This window comes from Eulemur rufifrons, chromosome 7 (assembly GCF_041146395.1).
Source record: "Eulemur rufifrons isolate Redbay chromosome 7, OSU_ERuf_1, whole genome shotgun sequence".
NCBI classification, from domain to species: domain Eukaryota; kingdom Metazoa; phylum Chordata; class Mammalia; order Primates; family Lemuridae; genus Eulemur; species Eulemur rufifrons.
In genome coordinates, this window is record NC_090989.1 from 254767386 (window position 1) to 254795270 (window position 27885).

Here is a 27885-nt window from a genome sequence, read left to right on the forward strand (position 1 = left end):
CTTAAACACACGAAAATATGTTTGGTCTCAGTCATGACAAAATTGTTAAATTCAAAAGTTTGACAATACACTCTGCGGCTGTGAAGAAACAGGAACTATCATTCATTGCTGATGGGAATGTAAGCTGCCTTCCGATGGCAACAGTACGGCTGTATTTGCCAAAACCACAGATGTATTTTAACCTTTGATTCAGCAATTCCAGTTCAGAGGCACTGATCCAATAGAAACATTTCTATGCTTGACATATGGACAAGGTTATTCACTGCAGCCTTCTTTGTAAGAGTGAAAGGTTGGAAACCACCCAGTGTCCTTCAGCGCTGGGAGGGTTAAGTGAATGATGATTCATCCACACAATGAAATACAATGTAGTTCGGAAATAAAATGGTGAAAAAGGAGTGACAGGGTCTCAACATAGAGAGACTTCTCATGGGACATGATTGCTGGCATGACCCTGGCTGGTCTCTCCCTTAGACTCCGAGCTGGCTTCTTTGAACACCTGGAGAAGTGGTTTGACCAGTGTGCCCTCAATGCCCGGGTCATCGTGGCCACCAAGATTGATGAGCTGGATTCAGAACTGGAGCTGCGTCTGCACCTGCACCAGCCAAGAGCCCAGAACATTGAAAAGGACATCCACAATGTCAGGGCAGGTACAGACCCTGCCTGGGAAGGCCTGCCCTGCCCCCAGCCCCTCCCTCAGTGTCTGCTCCACGGTGGCTCTGCATTCACTAGCTGCCCTGCTTTGCACGATGCAATGTTTAGCATGTCCTCATCACACCACGGAAGATGTGCGAGAGGGCTCGCACCTCCTAGGCTTGCAGAGAAAGGTAGTTCTCTGAATCCCCATTTGAGATTTGTTTTTCCTTTTTGTCTTTTTAAAAGAGGATGTTAGATTCGGACATGAAGAGCATTGTCCTGTTTTAGCTCTTGGATCCCAGATCTGCTCACATACCTATCAGAGACACACCTGCAAGGCGGATGCTCTAGAGGCAAGCCTGTAGCTCAGGGATCAGAGCAGTCAGGCTTAACTTCTCTGGCTGTGTGATTCTGGGCAGGTTATCTGACCTCTCTGACCCCCTCCCTCACCTGCAGAAGGGTGTAAGGGTGAAAGGTGTGGGAGGTAATAATGAATGAATACTCCTGAAATGGCACGCGCACCTGGCACAAGATACAGCCTCCCAAAGTGGTAGCCATTATTTCTGCCTGATCACTTACACTGAAAAAGACAAGCATTTCCCTCTTAGGTGGTGGGCCCTATTAATGAGGCAGGGCACATTTTAGTAGGATTCTTCAATGAAACCGGTCAGGTTGCCACTCAGATCACATGCCAAGCTCCATCACAGCCCTTTGGAGCTAGCAGAGCACCCCTTCAGGATGCCGTGCAAACTCCTGTTGCCTGGGGCAGGCAGAGCTGTGCAAGCAGATAACTGGCCTTGAATCCCACTGCTTGCTGCCCCAGCAACTTGCCTGGAACCTCACTGTCCTCATCTGGAAAGTGTGTGCACTAAATGCACCGTGAGGAATAGAAAAGATTATGCATGCCTCCTTCCCGCTCCCTGGCCCAGCATATAGCGTGGAAACTGAGGCCAGGGAAACGAAGGTTGCACGTCACTCCATTTCTTGGCAGAGCTGGGACCACAGCACTCCCACCACTTTACACAATAGGGGGGTCAGACAGGGAGACAGGGGGCTCTCTGCTTGCACTAAAGGTTTGTGATGGGCTCTGGAAGCCCAATCCGTGTTCTTTCTACTCCACCTCGGAAGCCAGTTGGAATTCGGGCTCACTGGAGACGATCATCCACTGATGTAAAGGGGCAAACCCAGACTGCTCGGCTTCATGCTTGTTCTTGCCTCCCCAGACCCTCTCACCCAGATCTCAGCCCTCCCCAGCACCCCCACCCATCCCACCTGCTGCCCGGCTGCTCCTGGGACTCTCCACCTCCCTGGCTGTGTCCCCTCTGCCTCAGACAGGGTGTCTCCATCAGCAGGGAGAGCATCTGGCCCAGTCTGGCCTCCCTGAGGTCAGAGCCCATTCCCAGCCCAAGCCCTGGCGAGGGCAGCAGGGGCAGGACAAGGGGACCTTCTCCCGAACTGTCCCTGCTCGGCAGCTGGCCCGGCAGGGGCTGCAGGTGGGCGTCGTTCCAGGAAAGGGATGTGCTGAGGTGAACGGGGTGCTAGAGCTCCTTGTCCTTTTGCAGCCGAGCTCCTGCTTCATCAACAGCGGCTGGACAGCCACTGCGCAGGGGTGGTCGAGATGCTGAAGAAGAAGAGGCTGATGTTCTGCGAGTTCCAAGAAGAGCAAAACGTGAGGAGCAAAAACTTCCGCCGCAAGATTCACGACATGGAGCATGTCTTCTTGAACGCCACCAAGAGCCAAAAGTAAGGGGCCCTGGGAATCTTATCCCACCCACGTGGCTCTAGAACCCCAGCCAGGCTGCTGCTTTCACAAGAGCTGTCCCTCCCTGTCGAAGAAGGAGCAGAAAGCACCACAGGAGCCCTCTTCTGAGTTTACCTCTTCAGGAGAGTCGGAGTCAAACTTCGTGAAACATGGCGGGAGAGCAGGGAGTGGGCAGCAAGGAGAGCAAAGGGAGGTGCACATAGTCAGCACGCAAGGGTGCCGGCCACGTGCCATGAATAGCAATGGTGGGAAAGACCACTTCCCCTCAGGGAAATCAGGAAGGGCTTCCTGCAGGAGGTGGCCTTTGAGATGAACTCAGAGGCACCCTGGCCTGGCATGGGGGAATGTGGGAGAGGGCTGAGTTCCCCAATGAGGGGAGGAGCTCAGGGCAGAGCAGGGGGTTCCAGGGAGGCCATGCAGGGATATGAGATGGAGGCCTCAGGCAGCCACAGGGAGGAGACTGGCAGGTGTCTGCACAGCCATCAGGCACACAGGAGGCAGCTGGTGGGTTGGACTCGGTTGTAAAGAGGAAGCTTGCAGGGCACTCTCAGGAGAGTCCCAGGTGCAGGAGCCACGTTGCCAGAATCAGACACAGCCTGCTGGAGGGAGGACGACGATCCGGTAAGGACTGGGATTCTTCTACCAATTTGGTGCCAGAGAGAAGAGAGGGATGCCCTCTGACCAGCACATCCCGAGTGACACACTGTGTTACTGCACATGCTGGAACTTTGAACTTCCCTATACTGCCCCTTTGCTACCCAAGGAGCTGGGCAGGGGTTCTGGTGGCCCCACAGCTGGGCATGGCTTGTGGAGCCGAAGCAGCCTCTCAGAATGTCATCTGGGCCCAGGTCATCGTTCACCCTCTCCACACCCCCAAGCTGGTCACTCATCAGTGTCCTGCCCTCTCATGTCCTCGATCTGGTCACCATCACACCTGCCCCTCCTGTGTCCCCTAGGGTGGTCCCCCATCCCTGTCGTGTTCCTCCTCTGTCTCCCATAGGCTGGCAGCTCTCAGCAGTACACTGCAGCAGGAGCTGCTTAGCTACGTCGATGTCACCCAGGTGTCCCTGCGCAGCTTCCGACAGTACTTGGAGGAGACTCTGGGCAAACTGCGCCTCACAAACATCGAGTTTATCAAGCATTGCAGGTGGGAGCCAGTGTCCAGGGCCTCTGTAGGCCATCGGGTTTCCCCCCTTAAGTTTTTACTTTGACAAAATACACATAACATAAAATTTACCATTTTTAGGTGTACAGTTCAGTGGCGTTAAGTACATTCTCATTATTGTGCTACCTTCACCATTGTCGGTCTGCCGCAGTTCCTCATCTTCACGGCTAAAACTCGGTACCATCAACACTAGCCCCCTTTGCCCCTCCCCCAGCCCCTGGCCGCTGCCTTTCCACTTCCCGTCTCTATGAATTGGATTACTCTAGGTACCTCATATAAGTGGAATCATATGTTTGTCCTTCTGTGTCTGTTCATTTCATTTAGCAAAATGTCTTCAAGGTTCACCACGTTGTATCACGTGTCAGAAAATCCTTCTTTTTTAAGGCTGAATGATATGCCACAGTATGTATATGTCACGTTTGGTTTATCCATTCGTCTCTTGATGGACATTTGGGTTGTTTCCACCTTTTGCCTATTGTGAATAACGGTGCTAGGAACATTGGTGTACAAATGCCTATTCGAGGCCCTGATTTCAATTCTTTTGGGTATATTCCCAGAAGTGGAATGGCTAGATTATTTGACAATTCTGTGTTTTGGGAGGAATCATCATACTGTTTCCATAGCAGCTGCATCATTTTACATTCTTATCAGCAATGCCCAAGGGTTCCAATTTCTCTATGTCCTTACCAATACGTGTTAATTTCCTGATTTCTTTAATAACAGCCATCTTAATGGGTATGAGGTGGTATCACGTTGTGGTTTTGATTTGCATTTCCCTGATTAAGGGTGTTGAGCATCTTTCTATGTTCTTACTGGCCACTCTTTCCCCTTATTTCCCCCCCCGAGATTTTAACTCAATCCTAAATGAAAATAATCCTGGATTTAGTCTTTGACATTTGTGAAAAGATATGTTTATTTTTTTAAAGCTTATGTTATTTTAAAAATCACAGATCTTTTACTCATTATAACATAATCAAACACAGATGTATATAAAGTTAAAAGTGGAAGCCCTCAAAAAATACATATTTTTATGTGCCTGTACTTAGGCATACACAAGCAAAAATTATTATTTAATAGTTTTTTAGAAAAATGGAATCCTAGTATGCATACTGACCTACAATCCCCTGCCCCACTACCATTAAATCATGGTGGAGTAGAAGCTAAGGGAACTTTCTTTCCACTCCCTAAAATTTCAATAATTTGAGTCTGTAAGAGACAGATTAACAGGAGAAAAGGCAACAGATTTATTAACATGCAAGTGCATGGGAGTCACACAAAGTATGAAGTTCAGAGAAGGGCCAGATGGTTGAAGCTTAAATATCCTCTTCATAGGGGAGAGGGAAGGGGGGGATGTAGGCAATTTTAGAGGAAGCATAAGTGATTTTTAGGGGAGATGAACAGGCCCAAAGAACAGACAGTAGCCTGGGACAGTCTGGACTGTGGGTGTGGTGCCACCTCTAGTCTTCATCCCTGCAATATGCGTCAGTTTCCCCTGGCTGGGGAAGGGATTCACAATAACTGAAAATCTTCTGGAGGACCCAGGCTTTAGGTAGAGAGGGGAGCTTCAGAGAAAACCTTTCCCTGCATTCGCTGCTCCCCAGGTGCTCTCAGTTTGAAAGTGGCACCTTTTTGGGGGTTTTGGGGTATCATTTTCTGAACCCCAACAGTAGGCACCTTCCATGTTGCTATCTGCAAGGCTTGCATTTGTTTTAAATATTATTGAGATTTTTATGATTATAAAAATAGTAATTTTAAATTTGGAAGGTAGTGAAAAATAGCACTATAATTTGACATATGTGAGGCATCTCGACCTGCTTATCCCTGTATCACTCTGCATATTTTAGCTTCATTCTAGCTAATTTCTTTATATCGTCCTTCCTCGTCGTCATCGATTCTCTCTGTAACCATGTTGAATCTCCTCGTACATCTATTCATTGAGTTTTTAATTGTAATTACTATAGTTTCCACTTGTAGTTATATTTGATTCTTTTTCAAAATTGCCTGCTCTTATCTTCAAGTTTATCTTTTATTTCTTTAAACATCTTAAACCTAGTTATTTTCTGATCTAAGTCTGATAATTCTATTATCTAAGGTCTTTATGGAGGATCTGTTCCTGTTCTCTTTTGTTTTTGAGGCCTGGACTGACATTGGCCTCCCCAGAGAAAGTCCTCGTTTGTTTCTGCTGAGGGGTGCTACCTAGTGAGGACCAATTAGAGTTCTCTGCTTGGGTTTTTTTGATCACTCCAGAGAATACGAATTCAATTTGTAAATGTGTATGAGGTCTGGTTTGTGTTGTGGCTCTCAGGAAAGAGATATCTTTCTTTCCTCCCTGTCCTTGGACATAGACAGGCCAGAGTCCTGGTTTCCGGCGGGGTTCATTCCTCACGCAATCTCATAGTGCAGGTGTTGTCCTCTGGGTCCAGCTCTAGGCTGTCACCTCACCTGTGCAGTCATCAAGGCTAAAACAGTCTCCAGGGCAAAGCCAGCTTTGGCACCCACCTGCATTCCAAGGAACCTTCTAGTCTCACTTCATCTGGAATTCTTGCCTTTACGCAGCTCCAAGAAAACTATCTTCATTTTGAATTTTATCTGGCATTTTATTTGTTTCTGTTGGGTCTGTCAGGGTGTCCAGTCTGACAAACTGACACAAATGGAGATTCTGCACCATTTACAAATCCCCGCTCCTCTACCTGAGCTACCTACGTTCATTTCCCGTCATCTTGTGCTTCCAGTCTGAGGCCTAGGTTAAAAGTGTGTTAAGCACAATGTGCGGGACGGGTGGGAGCGTTCAGATCTGGTTGGTGGATTTTACTTCTCCTCAATTATTTTCAGACTGTTTTCTGAGGGAGGCAACTTTTCTCCTGAAGAAATCAGCTCACTGTGTCATCGACTGGAGAAGGAGGCTTCTCGGATAGAGATTGTCGAAAGCTTAATCATGCTCTATATGGAGAAGATGGAGACCGATTACCTGGACCAGGTGGGGGAGCCCAGCACTGCCCTCCAGCCAGGCCCCGGGACTAGCAGTTACAGAGTGTCGCCCTGTTCAACTCCCCCTGAAGGGAGGGCCAAGCCCCCCACCCTGCCAGCCTCTAATTGGGCCTGTCCCCCTCCTCTTCCAAAGTCCAGGAGTTCCAGTGTAAGTGCCCTCATCTTTCCGTACAGGCCAATGATGTCATCAGCAAGTTTGAAAGTAAATTCCATAACCTGTCCGTGGACGTTATTTTCCTAGAGAAAATCCAGCGGTTGCTGACAAATCTGCAAGTGAACATCAAGTGCCAGGTAGGACAGATGCATTCTTCACCCAGGGCATGTTTGTCACACACAGCTGCACACCAGGCACTGTCCAGGGTGCTGGGACGCCAGTGCAGTCTCTGTCTGTGGGACTTGCTCTCCGGCTGGAAAGACAGAAATGAAATCTCAACAGCTGCCAACATTCCCTAGTTGCTGTGCACCATGTGTTGCGCTGACGACTTACTTGTATTAGCTGTTGTCAGTCCCTGCATGAGGCAAGTACTGTTTTTATCCCATTTTAGAGATAAAGAAACTGAGGCAGAGAGTACTTTGGTGACTTAGGTAGGAACACAAAATTTTCTTTTTTTAAAACTTTATTTTTTAATTGACAATAATTATATTAGTTATGGGGCACCATGTGATGTCTTGGTACATCTATACATTGTGGAATGAGCAAATCGGGCTAATTAACATATCATTTACCTCAAAGATCTATCATTTCTTTGTGGTGAGAACATTTAAAATCCTTTCTTTTAGCTATTTTGAAACATACATTATTAACTATAGTCATCACACTATGACTTTTTCCTCCCGGCTGAAACTTTGTACCCTTTGACCAACATCTCCCAATTGCCCATCCAAACCCCCTCCCCACTGCCTGCTTCTGACAACCAGCCTTTATTCTCTACTTCTATATTTTTTAATTCTGAAACTTTTTTCAGAATTTTACAGGGTACACATGTTTTGGTTTCATAATTTGCTTTTGTACAGTTTGAGTCAAAGTTACAAGTGTGCGCCCCACCCAGTTGGTGTGCACTGTATCCATTAGGTGTGAATTCACCCATCACTTCCTCCCTGCTCCCACCTATTTCGTTTCCCTCGAGTTTTACTTCCATAAGTGTTGATCGATTAGGTCCAATTTAGTGTTGAGTACGTGTGGTGTTTGTTTTTCCATTCTTGCCGTACTTCACTAAGAAGTAACCAGATTGTTACAAAAGATACTAGGTCACCATTTTTTTAGGAACACAAAGCTCTTAAAGGCTGGAGCCAAAATGTGAACCCAAGTCTGAATGACACCAGAGATGATGGCCTTAACCATGACCAGGCCACCTGTGTGACAAGAGGGGAAGAGGGCCGTGTGGGGCACGAGGGGGCAGAGAGGGAGGATTTAACCTGGGCTGGGAAGGTGAGGCTCCCCGAGGCTTGAGGGAGAGTAGGAGCCTGCCCAGCAGGAGGGTGGGGAGCAGAGCGTCCCCAGAGATGGTAGAAAACATCCTGGGGAGAGTGTGGGGGGGGGGATGGGGAGTTCTGAGGCTGGAGAGGCACCCACAGGGGCCATGTGCTCAGGGCCGCATTTGAGGGGCCCTGGCTCCTGGCTGCAGAAAGGCTGGGAGTGAGCAGGAGTGAGGAAGAGGGGCAAGGCGGAGGGGGAGAGCATAGTAGCCTGGACAGTGTGTCAGCAGGGACACATTCTGATCCCAGAGTTGAAGGGCAGTGGGTGGGCAGGACTCGGGGTGCCCTGGAAGTGAAGGGCCTGGGTTACCTACATAGGTCAGGGCACCATTCAGAGAACGGTGTGTGAGAACAAGCCGAGCCGAGGAGGATGGACCTGTCTTTTGGGAGCGGCAAATGCATTCCAAGAAAAGAAGGGTGTTCTGGGGTCTGAGGCTCTGAGGTCTCAGCCTCCTGCCCCTGTGGCCCCAGGAAGCACTTAATTCACTCATCTGTGAAAGGGGAGTCGTAAAAGCAAAGTCATGGCACCAGTAAATGAGCTAACGTGGCTAAGCTTTTGACCTAGTCCCTGGCGTGTAGTGAACCCTCAGTAAACACAGGCCCTGATGGGGACAGGAGCCTCTCAGCCATTCCGGAAGCGGGGAAGGGCAGCTTCTGGGAGCAGAGCCCAGGGCTCCAGGGCTTGTCTCCCTGCCCTCGGTTAAGGAGAATATTCCCAGTGGGCTCCGGCGGGTGCTCGCACACATTCCTTCTCCTGAGCTGGTATCTGGGGACTGTTCACAGTGTACAGGGGTTGTATTTTTTAATATATGACACATATGATAAGCAAAAGATGTTTCCATCGTGGATGATATTGAAAGTATAGAACAAACACAAAAAGTAAAAAAAATCCATAATTCTACTACATAGTCATCATCCCTGCTTAACATTTTGATTTATCTTTAAGCTTTTTTCTATACATGAAAAGATGGGGATATACCAAAATTGGCCTCTTGCTGTTCATTCAATTTTATAAGCTGTATAATCTTTAAAGAGTCTTCAAAAACACTGTTTTGATAGCTTCCCTCTCGTGAATGTGTTGCAGTTTTTACTTAAAAATTCCTTTCTGGAGGGACATTTAGTGGATTTCACTTCTCGTTATGACACCTGCCTGGGACACTCTGACTGTGTCCACAGGGTGTATCCTGAGAGCTAGAAACCTGGACCAGAACTTGGACCTTCTAAGGCTCTTTAAGGTTTCTAGGCGGATTTCACAGACTTGGCCCTGGGTGGTTAGAGCAGGAGCCTGTCCTTCTCCCAACTCCCTCATCACACTCTGGGTGCCAGTTGTCTTTAGATGTTATCATTTGATAGGAAAAAATATCCTTTAAATTTGTATTGGTCTAGTTTCTGATAAAACTGTACTTCTTTCCTGGTTTCATTTTTTCAGTGCTTAATCAATTTCTCAGATAATATGCTTTGCTGAACATTTTCCTGATCACAATGTGTATTCTGGAAACAAAATCTGGGGACCTCTGGTTTTCTAGGTGGCAAAATCCAATTTGCAAACGGATCAATTAAATTCTTCTCTGGAACAGCTTCAGCACAAGATAGAAACTTGTCGAGACCCAAAGGGTGATAAGCCAGTAAGTGCTCGGTAGATTCTACGTGCGAATAATAAAGATGTGTCGTGCTAGAGTTGTGACCTTGAAATAAACTTACATGTGTGCACAGGACTTCTGCAGCACAGGGGTGTCCTGGGGCCTTCCTACTTAACCCCTGTTTTACTCAAAGGAATGAAGGAAGGAAGAGAAGAGGAACCAGCCACCGTCCTCCAGGCAGGCATGTGGATGGGGGCCGGAGTCTGGCTTCCTCTGACCTCACTACCCCCAGGATGTCACCAGGTGTCCCTTGCTGTAATGGGAGCTCAGCCTGGTGCATGACTGAAGCAGAGCTCTGCCCTCTCAACAACTGCTTTTGTTTGACTTTTCACTTGTCTCTTTTGATCTCATAGCACATAAACTGATTTTTTTTCTGTCTAAACCATGTGAAGTCAGAACTGGAGCAGAGCTCGGGAGGGGCATGGTTCTAAGTGCCTGCCGGGCCCCAATCCGCAGAGCAGGTCTCTGGCTGTCTTTGTGCTTGTTTTCTGCCACGAGTGCACATCTCTGTGCCCCACTCCACGTGTGCCCAGGCCACCCCGAGAAACCTTTCCTTAACAGCTCAGCTAGGCGCTCCCAGAACCAGACACCCCGGCCTGAGGGTTCTGGGGTGGGAAGCCTCCTCCTCACCATCCTCTGTCCTTTTCTTCCATTTCAGTGATGCTGAGTTGTGGTTCTATTGCTAGCACTTTTTTTTTTTTTTTTTTTAGTTCTTTTAATTTTTTTTTTAAATTTGAGACAGAGTCTCACTTTGTTGCCCGGGCTAGAGTGCCGTGGCGTCAGCCTAGCTCACAGCAACCTCAAACTCCTGGGCTCACGCAATCCTCCTGCCTCAGCCTCCCGAGTAGCTGGGACTACAGGCATGCACCACCATGCCCGGCTAATTTTTCTATATATATTTTTAGCTGTCCATATAATAATTTCTTTCTATTTTTAGTAGAGATGGGGTCTCGCTCTTGCTCAGGCTGGTCTCGAACTCCTGAGCTCAAGCAATCCGCCCACCTCGGCCTCCCAGAGTGCTAGGATTACAGGCGTGAGCCACTGTGCCCGGCTATTGCTAGTACTAAAAGGACATTTATTTTTCTTTCTTTATTGCTTTTTCTTGTATGGTATTGCATGATTCTTGAGAAAAGTGCAAACATCTGCAAAGCATCAGGTGCAGAATAAATGTCCCTCACACTATTCTCATTTTGGACTCTAAACCCTGATACATACATTCACTCATTCATGCGTTTCTGTACATCCACTGAGATTACTGGCACTGCAGTACAGATGTGCAGAGGAAAGGTGGTTCCTGCATTTCGCCCATGACTTACCTAGTCTTGCTTCTGAGTCCACCCACTGGGGAGCAGGGGAGAAATAAGGTTAATCTGCTGTGGTTCAACAGGCCATTTGGGGCAGGCTCTGCCTCTCCCGAGCAGAAACATTTAGTCTCTCACATTTCCTCACTTCTCACCCCCTGCTGTCCTCTCCTGTCAGGGTGTCGAGCAGGTGTCAGGGGCTTGCCCAGCCTCCCTGTCAGGTGAGGAACACGTGAGCGTGGTTGTGCAGGCGTTCCCGTGTTGATGGAGGAGGCTGGTTCAATAGTCTGCCAGCGATAGCAGTGCCTGGCATATGCGGCGAGGGAGAAGATCCTCACGTTGCATCCCTGCACACCTGTGGGGTGCTGCTCCAAGGGGGTGGCTGCCTATTAGACGTTGCCATGGAGACGGCCAGATTGCCCTCCTGCACATTCCTACACACCCTCACCACCTGGACCAAACGTTTCCTTCCAAACACAGAATGTTAGAGTCAGAGGAGAGCCTGGGCAATATTCTGTGTCCCCATCTTACAGATGGGGAGACTGAGCTGAGCAAGTTCAAGTCATTTGCCTGGAGTTGAACCTGTAGAGCCAGGAACAAAACTCCCGATGCCCCCCTCAGTGAAGTGTGTGCTGGCTCAGTGCAGCCACCTAGGAGAGCCCAGCCCAGTGTCCCCACTGCCCTGGGCCCTCCCTGCTACTGAGGGGCCACCATGGAGCCAGGAGGCATCCTTACCAGACCAGCCCCCATTCCTGCAGTGCCAGTGCAATCCGCCTGCTCTCCTGCAGGCTGCTTCCTAGGTCTTCCTTCCTCCTGTCTTCACTAGGTAGTGAGCACAGAAGACCTCCTTGGCTTTGTCCGAACTTGGAAAGAAAGACTGAGCCAGAGGATTCAGTACCTCAACTGCAAGCTGGACACGGTGTCTGTGACGCAAGTGGTCTTCACCGTAAGGAGGGGGATGGGGCTGCAGGGAAGGGGGGTGAGCTATTGTCTGGGCTCCCTGGAGACCGGCAGGGCTCTGCTGGATACCAGCCCCACTGAGATGCTGTGGAACGATACAAGGGGAGTCAGATCTGGATTCTGATCCCCAGTGGGCCACTTCCCTGGCACCACCATCAGCACCCTCAGCTTACCCCATCCACTGGCTCTCGGGCCAGCCCCACCTCTTAGCCCCTTCCTACCCACCTGCACCCAGGCTTCTCCCCATGCCAGCCCCACCACCTCACCCAGACCTGCTGCCTCCCACCCACCTGGCCACCCATGTCTTTGCACATCCCCTGTAGTCCCTTCCCTGAGCTGCAGCCAGACCAAACGGCGGAGGTCTGACCATGTCACCCCCCTGCCACCCTCAGGTAAAGTCCAAACCCTTTAACTGGACACACGCAGCAGCCTCGGTGGCCTGTCCTACATGCCTTTTCATCTCTCTTACCCTGCCAAGGACAAGACTTCCTCCACTTTCTCCCACCCCCTGGTCTGGGTTGGGGTCTCCTGGCCCACGCAGCACCACCCACCTCCCCATGAGCACACAGGCCACACAGTGAGGGCCCCATTTAAGAGGCTGTGTGCCCGAGACGTGAGCCTGACAGGGCGGAGCCTGTGTTACCCTCCCCCCTGCCCACCCCTCCCCCCGGGCTTTACCCACAGAGGGGCTCAGCCCACTTTCAGGGCCAGAAAGCTGCTGCAGCTCTGTCAGGCCCTGCAGGGAGGCCTCTCCCGCCACGCAGCCAGCACCAGGCATCCGCCCACTTCTGTTAATGCAGCACCGGGCAGGGGGGAGGCTCTGTGGGTCCAGCCTGGACCCCTCCCTCAAGGGGCTGACCGGCCACCACTGAGATGAGACTCGGAATGAAACAGGGACCGGCCTGACTAAGCTCTTACTGTGGCCACAGATTCCACCCTTTCTCCAAGGTCCTGCCCGCAGGGAGTCGGCCACTTGCTCAGCCTGGCACTCACACATTCCCTCATCCACTTCGCCAAAAACGCTGCCTCGGCACCTCTGCAGGTCTCACTTCAGTCTCACAGAAGATGCTGGAACTTTGCTTTCATAGCACTGGTCCAAATTTTGACCAAGCATTTATTGGTATAAGTGCAAGTTAAACATTGTCTCTTCTGACAAGACTGCAAGCTCCATGAGGGCAGGGATCATGGGTGACCTCTTGGCCCATGTCCCCAGAACACAGGCAGAGACTCGTGGAGGGCAGGGACTCGGGAAACATTTTAAAGGCATAAATGAACAGACGAATGAACAACCCTCTAAGGGAGACATGACCTCTACCACTTTAAAAAGAGAAGACAGAGGCTCTAGGAGGTTGGCCAGCTTGCCTCCGGCCACACCGCTTGGATGAGGAGGTGCTAGGGTCTGAACCCGGACTGCTGCCTGCCCCATACCTGGGCTGGTCTCCACACACTCAGCCCTTCTCTCTGGCCTGCAGGACACCATCCTGACTGACCTGGAGGAGGAAAGTGACATTGTGGTATCTTCAGAAGTCATTGAAGAGGAGTCCAAGGAGGAGCAGGTCACCGCTGAGTCCTTTGCCCTGCCGAGCCGCATGGGGAAGCCCATGATTGAAGACCCAGCTGTGGAGGTGGTCAAGAAGATCCTGCAGTGAGTGGCCCTGGGGTGCACACTGGGCCCCTGCCACCATGGCCCATGGCCTTGAACCTTCAGGGACCGGCTTGGGGGGCCCCACACACTGGGGTCCCCCTGTGACCTTGAGCAAGGGGCTTCCCACTCAGAGCCTCAGTTCCTCATCTGAAATGGGGCCCATGATAGGACTCCCAGGGACCAGCTGGGATGCTGCCCCCAGCCTGTCCTGAGCTGTCCTCATGGTCACTGTGGAAAAGCTCACATCCTTTCCTTTGGTTTTGTACTTTCCAGCACAAAATGGCCAGACCAGTCTGACAAAGATCAGTCCCAGACAGGTAGAGGCACAGAGGCCTGTGGTCTGGGGGCAGCAGTGGGGAAGCCGGTGGTGCTGAGTGGCCTGTCCTCGCCTCCTATCCTCACTCTCATCCTGGCTCTTGTCACCCAAAGGCCCGAAGCGTCGGAACCGGCCAGAAAGCTCTGGGAAGAAGGCCATGCCCATTGCCAGCACCTCTTCTGCAGGAAGGTAGGGCACAGGGCTGCCCAGCAGCCCTCCCCAACTCCAGCCTGTCCCCTCAAAGTCAGGGGACAACCTGTTGCTTTCCCAGATGCTGTCTCGGAATAGGCCAGTTCCGATGCTGGCTTTTGTCGGGTTTGAGCTCATCCTGCAGAGGGACATGGCTCACTTAAGATCCCCACCTAAAGAGCATGTCTGGGAGTTTGATCCCAGTTTGGTGTCTCTCAGCCCTGCTACCTCCCACACTCGTGGTCGTGGTTAGAAAGAGGGACAGTTGGAGCCATGGAACAGATAGCTTTCCTGGGGTGATGTCATGGAGCCACAAGAGTCTTGGGCCTTGGTGCTCTGCCCACTAAGCCACATCAGGGTGGTTAGACTGTGGGAAGAAGCAAAATCAGCCGAGGGAGAGGGACAAAAGCTATAGCGGGGAGTTGGCCACCATCGGGGGCTCTCCGCAGAGCCTCCAGGGCAGGCAGAGGACTGTGAAGCGTCCCCTTCCCTTCCTCTGCAGCTGTGCCCTGGTTGGAGCTGTCAGCCTGGGGCGCTGCAGGCTGCAGGGCAACCTACGCAGTGGGCTGCAGGGGCATATTTGACCTTCTCTGGTTGGTCCCAAGTTGGAAATGAGTACAAAACTTAGGGAAGTGTTGCTTATTAATCAAGTTCTGGGGCTACTGTTACAGGTGATGTTGTTTAGCTTCCTGGATGTTCGCTGGAGGTAACACTCTGGCTCCCTGCAGTTCTGACTTCCGGCAGGCTGGCTTCCTGGGCTGCTTGTCCTAGATAAGGGGGTTGGTCTCCTGCAAAGGTTGCTGCAGGCTGTGGGTCAGAACTCTATTTTGTACATATGATCCGGCCATCAGCCGTGTCTATATTCAGTCTCTAAGAGGCTATAACATGAAGTCCATGTCACTAGAGTTGCCACATAAAAGAGAAGGTGCCAGAGAAGGTGCCCAGCTAAACTGGACAACAGCTAATTTGTTAGTATAAGTATGTCCAAATATAGCATGAGACATACTTATACTAAAAATTACTCTTTGCTTATATGAAATTCAAGTTTAAATGGGTGAACTGCATTGTTACTCAATGTATCTGGCAAACCTACCTGTGACTCCTTGGGTCTTTTCTTTGGGTCCTCACCCCAGGGAAGCAAAGGTGCAAATTGCTGGGCCTGAGCACCTCTGCCCCTTGCCTTCTCTCAGCAGCCTTGGTTCAGTTTTAGTGGCAAAGGTTTCACCCCAGGATAAGGTGGTCTTCACAGCCGCTGCGGAGTAGGAAGTCATCGCGAAGGGCTCAGACCCAGAAATGGGAGTCCGGTTGCCCACGGGCGGGCCAGTGCCTCCAGCAGCCCAGGCGGGGTTCCTGTAGGTTCAGACCTGCCATCATCTGTCCCCAGCCTCCTGAGCACTGAGCCGCCTTTGTCCCACAGCTTCACAAGGCACATCAAGCCCAATAAAATGGACAGAAAGTACCAGGTGCTTGGGGAAAAGCCGCCGCCTCCTGCCGAGTAAGTGACAACGTCTTTGCCTTTAACTGTGGTTACCCTGTTGTTGCAGGGGCGGGTGGGGGTGGGGGCAAGTCTGACTCAGCTGAGGGGGAAATAGAAAGCTAAGAAAGGGGATGGGGAGGCCCGAGGTCATTTTGTCTCAGCCCATTTCACCTAGATTTGCTTTTTCACCAAAATTGCACATTTTCCAAGCTAAATATTTTTTGGTGGCAGGGCAGCAGACCCTTTGAGGTTTTGGGTTTTTGGTAATTTTTTCCAATTCCCACCCCCTCCGCCCCCAGCAATTTCTCTTTTCCTTTATTGTAATTTCAGTGTTTAAAACCAGAGCTGGTTCACTTAGTACGGCTTCATTTCAAACGAACAAGTAAAATCTCAAGTTCAGAAAAGGGAAAGCCCTTGGAGACAGTCAAGCTCCACAAAGGAGCCCCCATTCCCCCCGATCAGGAGCTCTCATACAGCGCCCCCCAATCAGGAGCTCCCATACAGTACCCCCCAATCAGGAGCTCTCATACAGCGCCCCCCAATCAGGAGCTCCCATACAGTACCCCTCAATCAGGAGCTCCCATACATCAGCCCCCAATCAGGAGCTCCCATACAGCGCCCCCCCAATCAGGAGCTCCCATACAGCGCCCCCCCCCAATCAGGAGCTCCCATACAGCGCGGCCCCCCCCCATCAGGAGCTCCCATACAGCACCTCCCCCCAATCAGGAGCTCCCATACAGCGCCCCCCCCCAATCAGGAGCTCCCATACAGCGCCCGCCAATCAGGAGCTCCCATACAGCGCCCCCCCAATCAGGAGCTCTCATACAGCGCCCCCCCCCCATCAGGAGCTCCCATACAGCGCCCCCCAATCAGGAGCTCCCATACAGCGCGGCCCCCCCCATCAGGAGCTCCCATACAGCACCCCCCCAATCAGGAGCTCCCATACAGCGTCCCGAGCGCTCCCCAATCAGGAGCTCCCATACAGCGCCCCCCAATGAGGAGCTCCCATACAGCGCTCCCCAATCAGGAGCTCCCATACAGCGTGCTCCCCCATCAGGAGCTCCCATACAGCATCCCCCCAGTCAGGAGCTCCCATACAGCATCCCCCCAGTCAGGAGCTCCCATACAGCATCCCCCCAGTCAGGAGCTCCCATACAGCACCCCCCAGTCAGGAGCTCCCATACAGCATCCCCCCAGTCAGGAGCTCCCATACAGCATCCCCCCAGTCAGGAGCTCCCATACAGCACCCCCCAGTCAGGAGCTCCCATACAGCACCCCCCCCAATCAGGAGCTCCCATACAGCATTCCCCCCAATCAGGAGCTCCCATACAGCGCCCCCCCCAATCAGGAGCTCCCATACAGCACCTCCCCCCAATCAGGAGCTCCCATACAGCGCCCCTCAATCAGGAGCTCCCATACAGCATCCCCCCAATCAGGAGCTCCCATACAGCATCCCCCCAATCAGGTGCTCCCATACAGCACCCCCCCCCCCAATCAGGAGCTCTCATACAGTGCCCCCCAATCAGGAGCTCCCATACAGCACCCCCCAATCAGGAGCTCGCATACAGCATTCCCCCCAATCAGGAGCTCCCATACAGCGTCCCGAGTGCCCCCCAATCAGGAGCTCCCATACAGCATCCCCCCAATCAGGTGCTCCCATACAGCACCCCCCAATCAGGAGCTCTCATACAGCGCCCCCCCCCCAATCAGGAGCTCCCATACAGCACCCCCCCCAATCAGGAGCTCGCATACAGCGCCCCCCAATCAGGAGCTCCCATCCAGCACCCCGTTCTCAGCAGCCCTTTCACCTGCGGGGGTCTCATCCCTGGGGATTGGGAACCGTGCAGAGAACGGTGGCCGTTACTTTAGGCAGCCCAGACGTCACCCGCAAGCCAGTGGCTAGACATTCTCTTGTCCACACACCAAGACATTCCTGCACCATTGACACCTTGACTCTATTTTTTATAGTTCGATGCAGAAGGGTGTTTGGTCCTACCCAAAGTCCTGTTCATTTGATTACTATTTATAAGTAATCATTCTTTCTTTTTTCAACCAATCCTGAGGCACTATCAGGTGTAGTTACTGCCCTGGGGCGAGGGATTCCACGGTGAACAAGAGCAGACACACACAGTCTGTGTCCTGTGCTCAAAGGTGAAGTCGGGCACATTAAAATCTTAACGAGTTTATTTGAGCAGACAGTAATTCATGAATCAGGCAGTGCCAGACCCCAAGCAGTTCAGGCTTCACCGAGGGGTAGACGGGAAAACTCTTACTAGTTGTACACAGAAGCAAGACAAAGAAAATATTTGCTTAGTTAAGTGGAAAGTCCCTCGTTGGCTAGGTTTCATTTTCCTAGACTATAGCCATTCACTCTGAGTTGGGTTTGAGTTTGCTCATGTAGAGGCGGTGGAGCTGTTTCAGCCCAATGGCCTTCCATTCAATATTTTAAACACCTAGTGGACTTCACAGTCTGCTGGGAGCGAGGGAGGTTAAAAACCAGCCAGGTACACGGATCAATCCCTACTCCTGATTAGAGTGCTGTGGGGCTGAGGGCCACCCCAACAGCATCAGAACAAGGAGGTAAGAAATTGGTGCTGAGCCAGGATCTGAGGAAGAGCAGGAACAAACACAACTGAGAAGAAAGTTAGCAGTTTTTATGGAGAGGAATCAGGGTGTGCAAAGGTCCTGGGGCACTGATTTCAGGAGTAACAGGCCAAAGTTCTGTTCATTTGGTTTTATTCACACTGGTACGTCTAGACAAGGACCCTCAGGGATCTGCCTGGTGTGTGTTGCAGGGATTTTAAAGGGACCATCTTGACGTTCCTCTGGGAGAGCAACGAGCACCTGCTGGCCGTCGCAGAGGTGAGGACCTCTGCCCACGGGGCCCAGCTGCCTCTGCCCTCTGCAGCCTGCTGGTCATGGCCACTAGGGGGACGTAAGAAAGAGAGGAGTCCACCCCCAATGACCTCGGCGCCCCAACTTCTGTCATCTCCTGTGGTGTTTTTTTCTCTTAGAAACTAAACCTCATTCATTCAGCATCCATTCATTATTCATTGAATTGGTCACTGAGCATTTCTTGAATGCTGACGACATGTCACAAAGTGGGTTTGCCAAGAGGAACAAGCCCAGCCTGTCCCTGAGTTGCCCAGTGCCCAGCCAGAGGCCAGCAGACGTGGTGGGGCACAGGGAGAGGGGTGGGGCTGTGAAAGGGGGCCCCTGGGGGGCCTCCCAGAGTCACTGCCCAGCCACCTGTCCCCGTACACCCTGCACAGTGGTGCTGGTGTGGTCTCCTGTCCACTTTCCACAAGGCTGTCTGCCTCGTCCAGGGCAAGGTCTCTGGCTCATCTACCTCTGTGGCCCACAGCCCGTGCCCAGCTTGGTGCTTCCTGGCACGTTCCCAGCCTGGTCACTGACTTGAGATTCCATGGATATGAGTCTTAAAGGATATATAGGATTTTGCCATTCGCTCACTTGAGAAATAACAAGGGTAGGTCATGGCATATGGAGGGAGGTGACAAGTAGCCAGGGAGGAAGAGCATCCCCAGCACAGGGGACGGTATACACAAAGGCTAGGAGGTGTGGGCTGGTGGATCCCAGGGGCAAGGGCCAGAGTCCCACAGCAAGTCCTCATCCACACACAGTCAATCCTCTCTGGCAGGATTTTTACCGCAAAGAGAGGCAGCGCCCGATAACCAGGCCTGACTGCATGTATGAAACCTTCGACCAGTGTGCCGAGAACATCTGCAAGAAGATCCTGGAGTACCAGAGCCAGGCAGAGGAGTACCACAACTCCTGCCTCGTGGGTGTGTGTGGAAAGCCGCAGCAGGGGTGGTGAGTGGGGTGGTGGAGCTTGGCCTTGGCCTTGTGGCCTGGATCCTACCCTCCTGATCCGGAAGTCACTGGGGAGACAGAGGAGCCTCCCTGTGAAAAGCTGACCTCTTCAATTAGATAAAAACAATGATCAGATTTGGCTGGGGGAAAGAAAATGCAAAAAACAGTTCACATTTCTTGAGAAATATGGTAATTTGTACCTCCACAAATATTTTGTTCCTTCTACTGATATTTTTTACAGCTTTATTGAGATATTTGCATGCCCCACAATTTACCCATGTAGTGTACAATGCATTGGTTCTTGGTTTATTTGGAGTTGTACAATCACCACCACCATCAGTTTTAGAAACCCCATCCTCCCATCCTCTCCCCAGCGCTAAGCAACAGCTAATCTACATTCTGCCTCTATAGACTTCCTTATTCTGTGCTTTCATGTGAATGGAATCCTATAGTATGTGATCTTCTTTTTGTGACTGGTTTCTTTCATTTTGCATAATGTTCTCAAGGTTTATGCAAAAGTATTATTAAGCCTGCATAAACCTTATTTCTTTTTATCACTGAATAATATTCCATTGTATGGATCTACCACATTGTGCTGTGGTGTGCTGTATTATTTCAGAGGCCGCCTGGGGAGAAGTAGGAGAGATTAGGGGATAGTGTTACAGCCAACCAGGTTCATTGCCTGCTGCTCAAGAGGAAACCAGTACACTGAGACAGCAGGTGTTACAACAGAGAAAGGGTTTAATAATGCAGGTGCCTGCAAAGAGATGGGACCAAGTTCTCAAAGCCATCTTTCCAAGAATTTGGGAGAAAGGTTTTTAAAGACATTTGGTGGGCAAAGGGCTAGGCAGTTGGGTTTGCTGATTGGCTGAGTTCAGAGTAGAGCCACAGGAGTGAAGAAATTGTCTTTGTGCACTGAGTCAGTCCCTGGGTGGGGGTTGCAAGTCCAGTTGAATCAGTTCCTTGGTATGGGCCACTGGTCTAGGTGGGCCGGCCAGTCTACTGGAACACAGGGCCTGGAAGACATCTCAAAAACTAGCCCTAGGTTTCACAAGAGTGGTATCTCTGGGCATAATGAAGAAAGCTAAGAATCTTTATGACCATCAGCTATGTGACTACTGAGTAGCAATTATAGGAAAGCAAGCTAGGGAACAATGGCTGATTATATATGTATTTTACCTGTGCCTGTAGCTTTGTAGAGTTCAGGCCCCCACCACAGTTCCCTCTTTGTGGTCCTTTTTTAATTTTATAAGGGGTGGTTCCAATAGCAGACCTGGGGCCAGGACCCAACACTGCCATCTCCCAGCTGTATGACCTTGGCCACATGATCTCACCTCCTTAGCGTCAGTTTCCTTGTCTGTATACTGGAGAAAATAACACTCACCATGGAAGCCTTTTTGAGGAATAAGTCCCTTGCACAGACTTGGCATGTACAGGGAATAATCAATGCTAGCTCTCATTGCTATGGTTGTTGAATGACTGGAATGGAAACTACAGATAATGTTTTGTTTCTTTAGCTCAGAACTTCCCCAAGTGAGCTCTGCAGGATCCCATCCTACGTGATCATCCTCAAAGGTTCCGTGGTCAAATGGGTTTGGAAAGTGCTGTAGATTGTGTCCCTCTGGTTGATTCACAATTCATATTAAGCAAGACTTCCAGTTTTTCTGCTGTTTGGCAGGCCAGTATCCTGACCAACTCTCCCAATGAAGACTTGTAATGTGCTGGAGAAAATATTTTTGTGATAAAATCTTTTAAATGCATTGATGAGATATCTGTAAAGTAAGAAACATGCAAAAGCCAAAAAATAAATGAAAGTAGAAACTCTGAGTAATAACTTTAGTTTGAGCAGGAACTCTGGTTATTGCCCTAGAGGTAATTTGCTGACTTCCAAGTAAACTTGAGTCTCCATTTTCATGGCCTCCAGGGCACTGGGAACAGGAGACAAATCTACTGACTTCCCCCACCCCAAGGTGGGAAGTCTAAAAGGAGACAAGCCACCTAAAGCTGGAACTCCACAGGGCTCCACCTGCAAAGTAAGGTGAATGAGACATAAACCAAGCTCCTCTCCCTCTCTCCGTCTGGCAACTAGAAGGAAACTGTCTTATGAAAAACCTTGGTACTGAGTGGAGGAAAAAGAAAAAGAAAAAACTCCAATGAGAATCCAAAACTATAAGCCAGCCCTTATGTGGTTTCTTTTTTTCTATATTTTTATTTGCTACCTCATGTGGTTTCTAAACCTGAATTCACAGGTTATCTAAACATGAATTCAATTTTATTTTTGTGGAGCATCCAAAGGACCTCAATCTGATATCTTAGTTTAAAATGATCTTGTGTTAGTGGTGTCGGGAAGCTTACTTATTGGAGATACTACAAATCATCTCTAGAAAAACCCGCCTTCAACTCAGGCCTCAAGGGATTCCCACAAATAAAATGCCCAGAATAAGAGCCCACAGTAATAAACAAACAACAACAACAATAAAGCTCCCACAAGCACAAGGAAACAAAACATCGTGAGCAAGGTGCAACAGAATGAGACCAGTGAAGACTTCAGATATTAAAAGTATCAGGCACAGAATATAAAATAATACACTTACGGTTAAATAAAAGATGGAATTGGAAACATGAGTAGGGAGCAAGAGACTATTAAAATGACTAAGTAGATGTGAAAGAGAATTAAATAGAACTTCTATAAAAGAAAAATTAACAGTTAAAATTTTAAAACCATCAGTGACTTTACTACCAGGTTATACACAGCTGCAAATGGAATTGGTGGACTGGAAGGCAGATCCAAAGAAAACATCCAGAATATAACACAGAAAGTCAAAGAGATGAAAATGTGGGAGAGGGGAAGAGGTGTGGATGAAAGAGTATGTCTGACATACGGCTGTTTGAACGCACAGAGAGGGAGGAGACGAGAGTCAAGGCAATAGTTGAAGAGATAATGGATGAAAACTTTCCAGAAATGCTGAAAGACTCAGTGCATTTTAAATGAACTGAAAGTCTGCAGAATATAGAGGAGAAGCCCTTTGAACTTGTTTAAGTCAGTATTTCCTATACTGGTTTGACTGCAGGACTCCTTTTGATGGAATAGCTGTTACCACATTGGAGACCAAGGTTTTCTCTTCGGGAAACTGCTGTGGATCTTGTTGGTGAGATCACCTCAGCAACTTGATTCTAGCCTGTTCCCTTCCTTGTCTCCTGTGCTCAATTCCGGCAGAATTACGGGCCCAGATGAGGAGATTTGAGGAGCTGCTGCCCCGGGTGTGTTGGCAGGTCATAGAGAACTTCAAGGAGCACCACTGGAAAAAATTTTGCACCTCTGTGAAAGAGATCCGAGGGCAGTTTGAAGAACAGCAGAAGAAGCTGGAGAAAAGAAAGGTGAGGGAATCCCAGCCCTTCTACTACAGGACCAGGGGTCCTGGGAGTTCAGAAATGGAGGCAGGTCATGGGCAGAGCCAAGTCCAAGGGAAGGAGATAAGCCAGCTTGGGATCATCAGATGGGGGCTGAGGGCCAGGAGGCATCGGTGGAATAAGAACTAAGCCAGTAAGTTCTTCACAGAAGGTGCTCAGTGAGCTCCTTATTGGGTTTAACGGGCGGTCTGCTGCGTTCAGTGGGGATGTAGTCCTGGAGATTGTCCACACTGGTCCTTGGAGCTGTGGCACAGGGATGCTGCTGATTTCATTGGACTAAAGCCCCAATTGTGCTGGGCAGATGCTCAGCCTGCTGTCTTCTGAGCCCTCCAGGTCAGCTCCAGCCATGCCCCTGGCTTGCCCTCTCTGCCACTCCTCTGCCCACCATGGCCCCCGCACATCCAGGTCAGAGGACACATCAGCCTGGCCATGGTCATAATTGACAAAGGACATAGGCCAGTGATTTTTTTGGTCCTGACTTCAAGACTGGGTTGAAATCTCTGCTGAATTCTTGATTGTTTGATTGAAGGATGAAAATGCCCAGAAGCTCCATCCAAGTCTTGGACACCCCACACATTTCCAAGAATTAGAGTCTCTACGCTTAGCAGAAAAGACAAGACAGGAAAAGCTGGACAACCTGATTAGGATCAACAGGGAGAAGCTGGAGGTCAGTGGTGCCACTGAGTCCCCAGCCCGGCACCCTCCAGAAAGATGGCCCCTGTGGACAGCCACTGACAGCACTGTGTGCAGCCTTTGGTTGGCACCTTGGCCAAAGCAGGCATGAAAGTAGCTGGATTCTGTAGGTGAAAATGGTCATTATTGGATATTCTAACTTGTATCCTCTTTGATTTCTAAAATACTTAACTACAAAATTACTAATAATGATTTTTTTTTTTCACGATCCATGTTTAGTTGTATTTCCTTTTCTGTGAGTTGTCTGTGTTCCTTGGCCATTTCTGAATCATTTCTTATCCTCAAGCCAATCGTCTCTTGGAAGAGGCCTCCTGGCTGAGGACCAGATGCCGGTTAGCTCAGACACAGCTGACACACGGCTTTGGTCTGGGCTCACCGGCCGGCTCCCCACATCCTCCAGTGGAGTCCACCCAGTCCCTCTGCCAGCCAGCCTTGGAGGGCAGTTCCTCTCCCTGCAGGACTGTGCTCACCATGTTTCTTCCAGGAATCAACCTGGAAGAACAGCCGGTGTTTCATAGGCAGCTTGGCCGCCTTCACCGAGAAGTTCCTGATGCAGTTGGATGAAGTGGTCACCATCGACGATGTCCAGGTTGCAAGTAAGCGGCACCACCAGCCTTGTGTCCTGGCCCCAGGGGGTTGGTGAGGGGGAGGTTGGGGAGGGGAGGTTTCTGCTTTCCTCAGCTCTACCAGCGTGAAAACAGGTTCTCTACTGAGGGGACTCATGAATTTGTATTTGTTTGTTTTCATTAAAAATAATTTTGTGATTGAAAAAGGCAAATGCCAGATGGGTCAAAGATCATATGAAGGTGAAACCCTAGAAGTAAATATTTTCATACTTGTGGTGTTAGGGACACCTTTTCTAAGTATGACATGAGAGCCAGGAGCCCTAAAGGAAATGGCTGGCACTTCTGTGTAGCCAAACAAAACCAGAAAACTTTCCAAGGACAAACCACAAACTGGAAAGATATTCTTCACAACCTACAGGTCAGAGAAAGAATGAATATCGCTGTGGGACAAAAAACTCTCTGGTCGAATTTTTAAAGAGACAAAAGACACACACACTTGCGTGCATGCTTCAGAAGAGAAGCAATGAATATGGCCAGTGGCTGTAAAAGATGCTCCACCTCACTGATGATGAAAAACACAAATGTAAACATTATTCAGATATCATTTTCACCAATAGCCTGGCAAAGTTTTTAAGTTTGGTGACAATAAGGCCTGGTGAGAATGTCACAGGGAGGGACCCTTGGTGGGAGGATACATGGATTCTCTTTCTTGGAGAACCATTTGTCAGTCCTGTCAACACTCTGAATGTGTATACCTTTGATCTATTTAGTAGCATTCTAATTCTAGGAATTTATCTAGCAAAAAAATACTTGGACACTTTTTCAAAGATATATGTTCAGGCTGGGTGTAGTGGCTCACGCCTTTAATCCTAGCACTTTGGGAGGCCGAGGCAGGAGGATTGCTTGAGGCCAGGAGTTCAAGATCAGCCTGAGCAAGAATGAGACCCCGTCTCTTACTAAAAATAGAAAATTAGCTGGGCATGGCGAGTCCCTTTCTCCCCAGTCAAGAAAGCACATCCAAGGTTGGACATTTGAGGGACAACCTTGAATGTGTTTGTCCCAAGGGAAGTTCTTAGTTCAGAACCCATATGAGCTAGCATGAGCCAAAGAAGTGTCTACAGAAGCATATTTGGGGACTCACAGGTCAGAGCATCAGGCTCAGGGATTTGGAGCTGGGAATAGCGCCCAAACCACTCCTCAGATTCCCAAGCAAAGACCCCCTTGTCCCTGCCACCGCCGGCACAGCTGGCACATTCAGCTTCTCTGTGGAGGGGGCTTTGCCTGCCATGGAGACTGCAAGTGGGGAGGGGGGGAGTGTGAGCCTTCGTATCCCTGAATGGAACATGGCAGGGGAAGTCCCAGGATCCTAGGCTGTCGGTGAGGCCGCAGTCAGTAACCTGTCTCTTGCCTGCCAGGGACGGAGCCCCCCAAGCAGAAAATGTCAGTCCTCATACGGAGGAAACTCTCCGGGCTGTCCCTGGAGGAAGAGAGTGAGAAGCCCCTGATTGAACGTGGGAGCAGGTGAGAGCCGAGAGCCAAGGCCCAAGGGCTGCCATGAGTGGCTGTATCTGTGGGGGGCAGGGCAGTGTAATGGTTAGGGGCTCGGGCTCTGAAGTCAGACAGACCCGGTAGCCTGGGAGAGGCATTGTGTTCTGGGCCTCAGTTCCTCATCCGTACAATGGATCTACCTTACACGATATTATAGAGGGAAGGTTAAATGAGGTGATACATGGAGTGCCCCGGGCATATACCAAGAGCTCAACAGCTGTTAGTTCACACGATAAGGACCCGCCAAAGGGGCCCACAGTGAAAGGGAGGCCTATCTCAGTGGCAGACACAGTCTTGGGTCACCGCTGGCACTGTGACCCCCTCCAGCTATCTGTTAGGAAGAGTGTTGTCACAGTGACTATCTCCTGTACCCCAAGAGTGTGACTCTGCAGGAAGCAGCCAAGCAGTGCTTTGGCCACCTATGTTCTCAGAAGTGGTCTTTACAGATAACAGGAAAAATGGGCCAGGAATGGTGGCTACCACCTGGCTGGCAGGTTGAGGAGGAAACTGAAGCCCAGGAAAAGGGAAACAACTTGAGGGGTGGCTCCCCCTTCCCCACACAGAACCCGAAACTACCTGCACACAGTGACTAAAACAGCGTGGAAATACAAAGCAGAACTTTAAAAAGTGTAGCATTAAATGCTCAGTAGGGTTTTCCTTTTCATTAAGGTGTTTAAAGCCGGGGCCATTGGGCCCGCGGCCAGGCCACCCCCACCAAAAAAAAAAAACCAAAAAGTTTAAAGCCATGAGCCATGGTAATTGTTTTAAAGAAATGCTCAGCTTTTCCAACTGAGGTGGTAGGTGAACCATGAATGATGGAGACACGTGCCTGGGGCTTTCACATACATGTTTGTCTGTAGGAAGTGGCCAGGAATCAAACCCACCGAAGTCACCATTCAAAACAAGATTCTTCTCCAGAAAACAGCATCAATATTCACCACCAAAACAACCCTGGGCCACCTGGCGGCCATAGAGGCCCGAGATGCTGTGTACCTGGTGAGACAGGGAGGGGTGGGTACGTCCCAGGGAGCACAGCTGAGTTTGGCTGCCTTGGGAAGGGGGAGCGTCCCATCACCGGTCACCCTGACATTTGGCCCACGTGGCAGACATCGTGTCAGTGCACCCCGGAGCGGCAGTTCTCAACTCTCAGGACATAAGGCTGTGTTGTGGGTCATGTCCATCCCACTGCTGGCGAGGGTCAGAGTGTTATCCCGGTGCTGTGGGAGCCCGGCCGAGGGACGCCCCACCCAGACAGGGCTGGAGAAAGACTTTCCAGAGGAACAGCAGTCAGAGCTAGGGAACGTTGTCGACAGGCACAGAAGCAATGGTGCAAGAGGTTCCCCGTGAGGGACAGAGTAGCAGGAGCAGGGACGGTTCCTGAGTACTTGCTGGTAGCTTCTGTTCTTGGCATGAGACACCAAGCTGAGTCCTCCTAACAACACCACAAGGAGGTAGAATTATTATCCCCATTTCACTGATGAGGTCACTGAGGCCCCCTTTATGCCACCACAGGGTGGGAGAGCCAGGATTTGATCCCAGGGGGCTGGCCTTATGAGGAGGCTGCACCCAGATACCATTCAGGGGACCTCTCAGCTCTGAAGATCCATGGACCTTTGGTCCTGGTGCCCAGAGAGAAACTTCGTCCTTCCTAGAGGTCAGCTGGTCCCACTATTGGCAGAAGCCAAACTGCCCAGGGCTGGCCCTTGTCCAGCTGCCCCTCCAAGCCCCAGGCAGAGGGAGCAGCTCTGCCCACTGAGTGCAGTGAGGGCGAGAGCCCTGGAGGGCTCAGCCTGCCAAGGTCCTGGGACCCCTGAGCCCCAGGCAGGCTGCAGTGCGGGACAGAGTTTAGAAAGGAGTACAGAGTCCCAAGTCAGATGGACATAGGTCCTAGTCCCTATTCAGCCTCTTTCTAGCTGGGTGACCCCAGGCAGGGCTATGAGCCTCAGTTTCCCCAATTGTAAAATGAGCTATGGAGAAAATCACATGAAAAATGCCTTGTAGAACTCTTGCCAATGCCTGGAATGGGTTAAAAGCCCCCTGTCAGCAGGCTCCAGCGTTCCCCTAGTGCAGAGTCCAGAAGTCCCTCCTCATGTGGCCCCACCCTGCTGCTTTCCTCCCTGCCTTCCAGAAATACTTAGAGTCATTTCAGGAGGAGCTGAAGAGGATCCAGGATGACAACACGTGTCAGGTGAAGGAAGCGCAGCGCTGGAAGGACAGCTGGAAGCAGTCCCTGCGCACCATCCAGGGACTCTACGTGTCACGCCCTCCACCCCACCCCGAATAA

The 27885-nt window shown here is 50.4% G+C and overlaps 1 protein-coding gene across 1 annotated transcript; it reads left to right on the forward strand.

The window, feature by feature from the left end:
• The first annotated feature begins 433 nt into the window (after positions 1–433).
• LOC138385975 (coiled-coil domain-containing protein 180-like) lies at positions 434–27885 on the forward strand. The gene is made up of 18 exons (XM_069472140.1): positions 434–647; positions 2196–2376; positions 3396–3542; positions 6393–6537; positions 6723–6839; positions 11792–11911; positions 13398–13570; positions 13844–13887; positions 14000–14075; positions 15493–15570; positions 18348–18414; positions 19211–19355; positions 22601–22761; positions 23324–23461; positions 23972–24083; positions 25469–25574; positions 26462–26597; positions 27730–27885. Exons 1-18 carry the CDS (start codon positions 434–436, stop codon positions 27883–27885), a joined length of 2316 nt encoding a protein of 771 aa, XP_069328241.1.